Raw genomic sequence first — 10,113 nt, forward strand, 5'->3', positions numbered from 1 at the left:
TCAACACTAACTGCGGTTACTGAAACCACGCCTTCTTTCTTTGCATGCACATTTGGGCAGCATTATGCAAATATTTACACATAGTGAGATATGTGGGGGCGTGTTAGAACGAGCCGTTTTAGGGGGGGGTGGTAGAGTTGTAACTTTGATAAAGAATATCTCTTTGGTTTTGAGACTTTAGTCTTTGCAACTTCAGGGATCTTATCTATGCACAATCAGCTTGTAACACTCCAAAGAGAAAGGAAAACTTGAAATCGCATCATATGACCCCTTTAAGAGCAGGGGGGCGTGTGACACAACTGCTTTTCGAACCATACAAGTCGAATACAATGAACTGGTAGAATGGCAATAACCTTGAAACGATGGCTTCCAAAGTGGGTGGGGCTTCGCGACGCGTATGTTTTCAGATTCGATGGGTTTAAATAATAATTCTCCGAATCACAATCAATAATTGTGGCAGTTTCTCCGTGTCATTTTCGGGTGTAAATGGCTGCCTTGAATATTTGCCGAAGCGAAATGTAAGCGGAATTGTCACGTGATTCCTGTTACTTTGCTCAGCGCTGATCAGGTTCACCTTATCACGATCACTTGTGATGACTTCATATGGCTTTTTTATATATATATATATATATATATATATATATTTTTTTTTTTTTACACAGAAGATTTCTTTTACTTTATTATAATGTTAATTCTTGAACATGATAGATTTTAAAAAACACTTTTTAATCTACAAAAATCTTAAATAAGACAGATAATATACTCATTCAAATCAGCTTTTACGCCCCCTGGAGGAAGCCAACTGTATGTCCCATTGGAAACAGCATTTTAGATCCACTTTCCAATTAGTTCTCGACTCGAATTACATCGAACGAGTCTCTCCCACCAGCCAGCCACAGCGTGCCCGATGCACGAGGATTAAGCGTGTTGGTAGCGCAGGGGTATGTAACATCACATCTCGCACTGCGTTATTTAACGCGTCCACCTGCACTGCACAGAATACATTTTCACGACGGACTAGTGAACGATGGACCTGCACATCTTGGACCATAGATTAAGGGTCACATCCATCAGTAAAACGGGGCTTGAGCAGTACACACACCCCCTAATCAAACTGATATTTCTCAGAAACAGGACGAGGTAAGAACAGTCAACGCCTGTATGAGTTTGCAAACATGTTTTTACGCGTTTGATGCTGCTATAGCTATTCATTAGACACCAGTTCAAGTACATAGCTTGCTTGTTTACAATGTGTTCAACTGCAAAGTAAGAGCCTCACCCTGTTTTGGTTAGTTTGGAGAAATGATAAATGACCAAAGAATGTCAGATCATGCACATGCACTTGGGGCCTTTAACTTGTACTTAAAATGACACATTGAAAAACTGTTTTTCATAAAGTGAGCAATTTCTTGTGCTCAGTTATGACTTGAAATAATGCCGTATTGTAAAACCTAGTAGCTGCCTACCTGGCTAGACAACATTTTTGGGCATGCAGGTTTTGACATACATCCCATACATTAAGTTTTCAAACTAGCTTCAAACTTTGCATGTAAATAATATCCCATAGTTCAGTGGTTCCCAACCATGGTCCTTGAGGCACCCCAACACTGCATGTTTTGCATGTCTCCTTAATCAAACACACCTGATTCAGGTCATTGGCTCATTAGTAGAGACTCCCAAGACCTGAGATTGGTGTGTCAGAGAAAGGAGACATGCAAAATGTGCAGTGTTGGGGTGCCTCAAGGACCAGGGTTGGGAACCACTGCCATAGTTGACATTCACTGCCTGTACGTTAACATGGGACAAAATAAAAACACTAAAAGTTGGACTTTTATTTCATTGCATACATAACAACTAAATATCAGCAAGTTACTTTTTTGGTAAATTATATGTATTGAAGTAATTTTCTGTATGTTTCATTTGCTGACATTAAATTCTATGTTAATATTGGCATTAATATCATAATTTATTGGCCACCTTTCGCTATAATTGGTCATTGAAAACCCCATGTTGGTTGTTGACTTGTTAGTAGCCGATCATGTTTTAATACCATCACCCTAGTTGAGATCCCCCATTGTTTTTGTGCCAGATAAATGCTTTCCTGATTACAGCATATATCAATCACCTATTTGAAATGATATTACTGAGTAAATGATTAATACTAATTTCCGAAGTAGTGTGTGTAGAATACACATTGCACAATTATAACATCATTTATTTACTGCAACGTCAAATCATTACTTTTGTCCATGTTAATGTGTTCAGTTTTACTCTGTATTTTGCACTTGAATAAAGGGGTTATTATTAATAAAAAAGCAAAAGATCGATTAAAATCAAAAGTTAGTGGGACATGTCCATAGTTAAGGGCATATTACTTCATCCATCCATCCACTAAGCAAGACTTTAGGACCAGTTGGAAAGATTCATTGCAAAAATCTAGCTACGTCATTCTAAGAAACGATCTAGTATCCTTGGTTAGCAGATGTCTGTTGGTTTGACATTCAGACATTTTAAAGTGTGGTTTGTCCCTTCTACTACATAGCCCACATGGCCAAAGAGACATCTACGGAAAAGAAAAATAGTTTGCATTTTATTTTTTGTCTTTGGAATGTCATTTACAGTTGAATTGTTCACAGTAAGACCGATAAATAAGGTCAAATCCGATCCCATGTTCACTCTTATAATTAGGGCTGCATGATAAATCGCATGCGATATTTAATGCGCGTCTTGTCATAAAGCCGGTTCTGTAATCAGCGGTAAATCTCCATCACCTGCGGGCTTTCACATTGAGCAGCATTAACTACACAGAGCCGTTGTTCACTGACGAGCTGCGCAAAAAATCGCGCGAATATCAACGTGGTTTAGCGCAGCTCGTCAGTGAACAACGGCTCTGTGTAGTTAATGCTGCTCAATGTGAAAGCCCGCAGGTGATGGAGATTTACCGCTGATTACAGAACCGGCTTTATGACAAGACGCGCATTAAATATCGCATGCGATTTATCATGCAGCCCTAATTATAAGAGTGAACATGGGATCGGATTTGACCTTATTTAAAGATGCGCGTTAAATGTCGCATGCGATTTATCGTGCAGCCCTACTCTTATTGCATTTGGGTACCTGTTGTTTTTTCTGTGCTGCTTCTGAGCCTTAGTGTCGCTCTCTTATTTCTTCCATCTAATGGTGGGACATAAACTCAGATACGTGCAATAAAATCTGGGTTCTAAGGTGTCACTGATGAAAGTATTTTGTGGGGCATCGTGTGACTTCAGTACATTTTATGATCTGCTTAATGCCGTTGAATAGGGTGCTTTTTCTCATGTCTGCGAGGACGAGGGGATGGCAACAGGCCTTTCAGGATTGGATTCCCACAGAGCTTAGAAAAAGATTGGAGTTTGTGTATTCGATATGCCTTTTCTGGTTCGTTCAGGCATATCTTGTTGAACTTTCCAGAACCTTGAATGCTACAGATTGATAATGTTCCAGAGTTGAACATATCACTTCCAAATTTTTATTTTTATCTTAAAATACACCAATTAAAGTGATGGTTCACCCAAAGCTAACATTCTGTCATCATTTACTCACCCTAAAATAGGGTTGCACGATAAATTGAAATGGAATCGAGATCGCGATTCGAGAGAAGCTGCGATTGCCATGCGTATCTTTCAGTGAAGCACGGTTCTGTGATCAGCAGTAAATCTTCATCCAAATGCCAGAGGGCGCTCTCACGCTGAAACTCCAAATATCGCTGCAGCTGAATAAACAGAAGATTCAACTTCTTTCATTGATTCAACGTGACTAATAAACACACGACTACGGCAATATACGGTTTATCTGAGTTCTTCTTATTATAATTGTAATTAAAATAAAGTATATTTATAATAAAATGCACATGACAATCGCATTCGATTAATCGTGCAGCCCTACCCTAAAAGCACTTACAACTCATGCACCATATTCAAAGCCGTCTGCAACCATACGATAGCTTTTAGTGAAGAGCAGACTGAAATGTATGTTGTTTTTCACTGAAAATTTTCTTTTCCACTGTAGCTCTCAAATACTCTTCATGCATGAGCATATTCAAACTTGCCTTGTCAGTTTTGATATCATTGACACCAAGCAGCATTGGTTCTTGATGTGTCTTGCTTTACTTATTAGGACATGTTAAGAGTTTAAGTGGTGACAGATTTCATTTTTGGATGAATTATTATTTTTGGAATTATGCTTTTAAAGGTCAGAAGGAGTGCTCACACAAACACAACATGATCTCATCTGGTAATGTTATCTTCTCCACATGTGCAGCTTTGAGCACAGCGAGAGGAATATTTTTCTGAACAGGCCTTCTGTGACTGGTGCGTTAACTGCATCTGCTTGTTTTGACTGGCTCGAAAAATAAAAATTCTGTCACCATTTGCTCTTATGTTGTCATAAACCTGTTGTTGAACTCGAAAGGAGATATTTTGAATAATGGTCTTTCAAGATTTTAAAAGTCATAAAACTTGAGGTGAACTCGGATCAGAACGATTTGTGAGTTTTTCAGATTTTTTTCGAGTTATTCAGAGTCATTGAAAAGATCGAACTCAGAAGAATGGCTCGTTCACAAATCGGAAATTAGGTGTCATTCACTGCGAGTGAACTGTGCGTATACACAAATTTGTAAGTGAAATCTGCGTTCAAACATTTTTACCAACAAATCATCATGATTCTGTAATAACTTTGGTACTGACATTTATTGAAAATTTACGAAATAATGCAGGAACAACTGAAACCACACAAACAAAAATCAACCATATCAACTATTTAAGAAGATAAAATATTATAAATAGTTATAATCTTTAACCTGCTTGATTAATCGATATAAAAACCAAATTGTGAAATGGATCACTGCGTTTTTCTGTCAAAATAAAAGTTTGATGGTTTAACTTTTGTCAATTAAGAAAATAGGATAGCCATAATTATTATAGTCATTTTGCAGCTGCAAAATGAAAAAAGAAAATTATTATAATACTGTATTTCTTTTACTCAATTTTATTTTACGGGGAAATATTACAATAATTTTTTTTTTGTTTTAATTTAGCCATTTTGAAGTAATAGTAATAATATTAAAAGCATTTTTTTTTTAACGTACATGCAAATTTTCCTGTGCGTATAATGAAAGTGCATAGGATAGTTTGTAGTTGATGTAATGATTTATCAGTAAATAAAGACTTAAATAAAAGACTTAATTTTTTGTTCTGAAATACAGCACACTGCTACAGGGAACATAGTTCTTTCCCTTTTCTCACCGTTCTGGATGGTGTTGGTTTAACACCACTCCTATATTTCTCTGTTTTCCAGATGGCTTTGGAGTGCTTACAGGAAGTTGAACCCTGGGAGCTCTAGATATTGTTAGGAAGTGTGAGACTAGCTGACACAATGCTGCTTTGCTGAGTTAGCCCTGAGGGTGGGGATGTATTATTTCCCTTCTGTTAGGCCCTTGCATTGATGTGCCCAGTGGTTGGGGTCCGGATTGTATTACGCTGAGTTGCAGACAGAACAGTAATCAGCTGTGCGAATGAAGAGTCCTGTGGGTGGCTGCCAGTACAGTATCGCAGCTCTTTCTTTAGATAACGGCTGGTGCACTGCTGAGTCTGCCTCAACTGCCATAGTTAATGTGAAAGTTAGAAAGTGCTTGTTGTTAGCGGACTACTTCATCTGTCACATTGATTAATCGAGATTAATCACATCCAAAATAAAAGTTTGTTTACATGATATGTGTGTACTGTGTATATTTATATGTATATATAAAATACACACACATACATGTGTATATACATTTAAGAAATAATTACGTGTGTGTGTGTGTGTGTGTGTGTATATGTATATTCATATTTATGTGATTTTATTATATATAAATATAAATATGTTACATATATTTCTTAAATATATGCATGTTATGTGTGTGTATTTATATACATATATACACACAATACACACACACATAATTATGTAAACACAAACTTTTATTTTGGATGCGATTAATCCTGATTAATCGATTTGACAACCTAATAAGAAATCGAACTCAAAAACTGCTTTACACTTAAGTTCCAAAAACATGAATGTACAACATATAACATATCATGTATAAAACTAACCCAAGTCACATGATACAATACTAATAACACAAAACGTACATATATCTAAATACAGAATCACTTATATAAAGAAAAATATTAAGCAATTCTTAATGTCATTTATGGCTCTAACACATTATTAAACCATAAAGTTTTAAAGCACTTTCAATTATCATTCATTGTCACTGCATGGGGAAAAAACATTCAGGTTAAAATTTCTCCTTTAGTTTTCCTAGAGTAAAAAAGTCATAACGGTTTGGGAAAACATGATAGCAGTAATATGATCAAATTTGGCAATAATAATAATTATCATTAGCCTAACTATTGGATGTTTTTGTTTACCAAGTAAAAGCATTCACTTGTTGCATTACTACTTTTTTGAGTGTTAATGTATTTGCAAAATTTGGGGTCAGTAAGATCTTTCTATCTGTCTGCCTGTTTGTCTTTGTTTGGAAAGAAATTAATACTTTTATAAATCAAGGATGCATTAAATTGATCAAAAGTGACAGTTAAAAACATTTATAATGCTACTAAATATTTCTATTTCAAATAAATGCTGTTCTTTTGAACATTTTTGTTCATCAATGAATACATTTTAGGAAAAATATTACGCAGCACAACTGATTTCAACATTGATAATAATCACAAATGTTTCTTGAACAGCAAATCAGCATATTATTATGTTATAATTATTATCATATGTTCCTGTGGCTCAGTGGTAGAGCACTGTGTTAGCAGCGCAGAAGGTTGTGGGTTCGATTCCCAGGGAACACACATACTCGTAAATTATACAAATTATAAATTATATATTTGTATTTTTTATCAAATAAATGCAGCCTTGGTTAGCAGAAGAGACTTTTACTAACCCCAAACTTTTGAAAAGTAGTGTATTTTTATATTTTTAACCTAATAAATTAATGTAATTAGACTACATGATCAATTTACATAACTAATCAATATTAGTGTGTTTCATCTTTGTTTTAGTTGTTTTGATGCTGATAGATGAAATTCCGTGAACCAGTCTGGACTTCATTTGTACAAATCAACTCTCAACAGTTCCTTTTCCCATGATTCTCAACTCTGTGGCTCTTAGACAGTAGATCAGACTGAATGAAGTGGAGTATGTTGTTCTGGGTTCCTGGACCGGCTCGTAAAGAATTTGGCTCAAACCCTGTTGTGGAGAAACCAATTCACACAAACGTTTCTCTTTTTAACACGCACATCAAGCACCTCATATTTATCAATCACAACAAACCGAAATGCAGAACCATATGAATGGATTTCAGAAAGAGAAAGAGAAAATGACATTCACTTTTTCTGCAGAGGGGTTTGATGTGGTTTGTGTCTCCATCCCACACCTCTCGGCTGAAACACTCTTTACAGCAATCTGCCATTGTTTTTTTCCATTATGCAACGTCTGATCTGTCTGTTTGGTTTTGCTTCTTTCTCTCTCTCCCTCTGTTTATTTTCCCTCTCTCCTGTGCTTTTTCTCTTTCTTTCACAGATGCAAATTTTTCAGTCTCACAGAGACTCCGGAAAATTACACAGTTGTCCTTGATGAGGAGGGATTTAAAGGTAAAACACACACTCACACACACATGAACTGCTGTCATAAGGCTCTTGTGTTCGGTTGACGATGACACACATTGTCATGGACTATACTGAGAACTCTATCATTTTATTTATAGTTATGTTATCATTTTATGTTGTCAACATATATAATTGATCCTGGGGACTTTTAATCTGACGTTTCACATTGTACATTTCCAAAACCTGGGTTAACATTCTTATTTGCATAATTACATGATTGGCTAAATATGATGCCAAAAATGTAAATTACTCCTTATTTGATTGGTTCATTACTTGAAACCGCACTGAAATGTGAAGAATATGGAAATGTGTGACATGTTTGAACAAGACTTGGTACATTTTTTTTTTTTTTTTTTTTAATTGTGCTGTGTGTATTTCAAGCAATAAAACGTTTTTATAGTTTATATATGTTAATAAAACAGTTTTTGTCTTTTAAGGAGGCCTAAAACCATTAACACCTAATTGATCATTTCATTAAAGGGGTCATATGATGTTGCTAAAAATAACATTATTTTGTGTATTTGGTGTAATGAAATGTGTTTATGCGGTTCAAAAAACATTATTTTCCACATACTGTACATTACTGTTTCTCCTCTATGCCCCGCCTTTCTGAAACGCGTCGATTTTTACAAAGCTCATCGGTCTGAAAAGCGAGGTGTGCTCTGATTGGCCAGCTATCCAGTGCGTTGTGATTGGCCGAATACCTCAAGCACGTGACAGAAATGTTACGCCCCTACCATACTGTCATGATGCCCTGTCCGGCCGGAGCGACGAGACAAAAACATTAAAACCCATTACAAACGAGGCATTTGTTGCATCCAGTGGGGACAGATTATAGTGCTTGCGGCAACCACATGTGACGACCCCTGGCTGGACTCCGCTTGACGAAGCGGATATCGTCCTCTTTTGGAAGAAAGTAGTTTCGCTTTCACAATGAAACACAGCGTCTTCACGACGCGGCAGCGGCAACAACAATACTACAGCGAGAATAAAAGTTACGCCTTCTTTCTTTGCGTGAACATTTGGGCGGCGTTATGCAAATCTTCCCACATCGTGACGTAGACATGTGGGGGGTGGGGGGGCATGTTAGAACGAGCCGTTTTAGGTAGGCGTGGTTGTCTCTTCACTTTTATAAAGAATATCTCTTTGGATTTGAGACTTTAGTCTTTGCAACTTTACAGATCTTCTTTATGATAAAACATTTAATAAAAATTATAATTATATCTCTTTCAGCTCTGTATAAAAATATATTTACATGTAATATAATATTATACTAAAGTTTGGAGTCGGTAAGGGTGTTTTAATTGTAATTTTAATTTGAAGTCTCTTGTGCTCACCCAGACTGCATTTATTTGATTAAAAATACCCAATTTTTGAAACAAAAGAAATGGTAATATTGTGAAATGCTATTACAATTGTTAAATATTTATTATTTTAAATTGAATTATAATAATTATATAATATTATGAAATTATTTTCAATTTGAAGCAGAATTTTCAGCAACTATATTTTTACATGATGTGAAGAAAATGTCTCTGCCGTTCGCTTGTGCAAAACTGTTGAAAAGTTTGGGGTCAGTACGATTTTTAAAAGTTTTTGAAAAAGTCTCTTGTGCTCACCAAGACTGCATTTATTGATCAAAAATATGTTGAAATATTATTAAAATTTCAAATAACTGTTTTCTATTTGAATATATTTTGAAATATATAATTTATTCTTGTGATGCAAAACAGAATTTTCAGCATCATTACTCCAGTCTTCAGTGTCACATGATCCTTCAGAATTAGTGTCTCTTATAAACTGCAAGTAAAATATTTATTTATTATTTATATATTTATAAAAAAAAAGTGTCTGTTTGTTTGTGCAGTTATTTCCCTTGGCATATTCAGTTATAACAAGTTGTTGGTTAAGTCTGTTTATTTTGTTTATTTTTAATGCTTTTTTCTCCTGCAGTCCTAAAGAGGGCGCCAGTGTTGATCAGGACATGGAATGTATTAAGTTTTTCTCCTTCTCTCTGATTGATGGATACGTCTCTTTGGTGATGGACACAGAAGCACAGAGACAGTAAGACCCTCACAGAGTCATGAACAGGTCATGATATCAAAGATTTGCACGTTGCAGATTTAAATATGAAAATATGTTTGTGTTTGTGTTTGTGTGTGTGTGTGTGTGTGTGTGTGTGTGTGTGTGTGTGTGTGTGTGTGTGTGAGATTCCCCACTGATCTTCTCTTCACCAGCTCTTCTGGTGAGCTCTGGAGGATGGTGAGAATAGGAGGGCAGCCTCTCGGCTTCGGTGAGCTTCAGAATACCTTCTTTAGGCCATTTGAATGCAGCATGTATCCTTTAGCCATGCCATAATGCCTTGCAGCAAGCAAGCATCAGCCAGTCACCCAGGATAAGTCGAATGAATAAA

At 36.0% G+C, this 10,113-nt stretch overlaps 1 protein-coding gene across 1 annotated transcript in view; it reads left to right on the plus strand.

Moving 5' to 3' along the window:
- The first annotated feature begins 867 nt into the window (after positions 1–867).
- LOC107667482 (GATS-like protein 2) overlaps positions 868–10,113 on the plus strand; it is a 19,454-nt gene continuing 10,208 nt past the window's right edge. Inside the window, exons 1-4 of the mRNA XM_016459155.1 lie at positions 868–1,140; positions 7,615–7,685; positions 9,590–9,764; positions 9,911–9,993. Of these exons, the coding sequence (XP_016314641.1) occupies positions 1,028–1,140; positions 7,615–7,685; positions 9,590–9,764; positions 9,911–9,993 (442 nt within the window). The 5' untranslated portion in view covers positions 868–1,027. The remainder of the gene's footprint in view (positions 1,141–7,614; positions 7,686–9,589; positions 9,765–9,910; positions 9,994–10,113) is intronic.

This window comes from Sinocyclocheilus anshuiensis, unplaced genomic scaffold (genome assembly GCF_001515605.1).
Source record: "Sinocyclocheilus anshuiensis isolate Anshui unplaced genomic scaffold, SAMN03320099.WGS_v1.1 scaffold373, whole genome shotgun sequence".
In the NCBI taxonomy this organism is placed as follows: Eukaryota; Metazoa; Chordata; class Actinopteri; order Cypriniformes; family Cyprinidae; genus Sinocyclocheilus; species Sinocyclocheilus anshuiensis.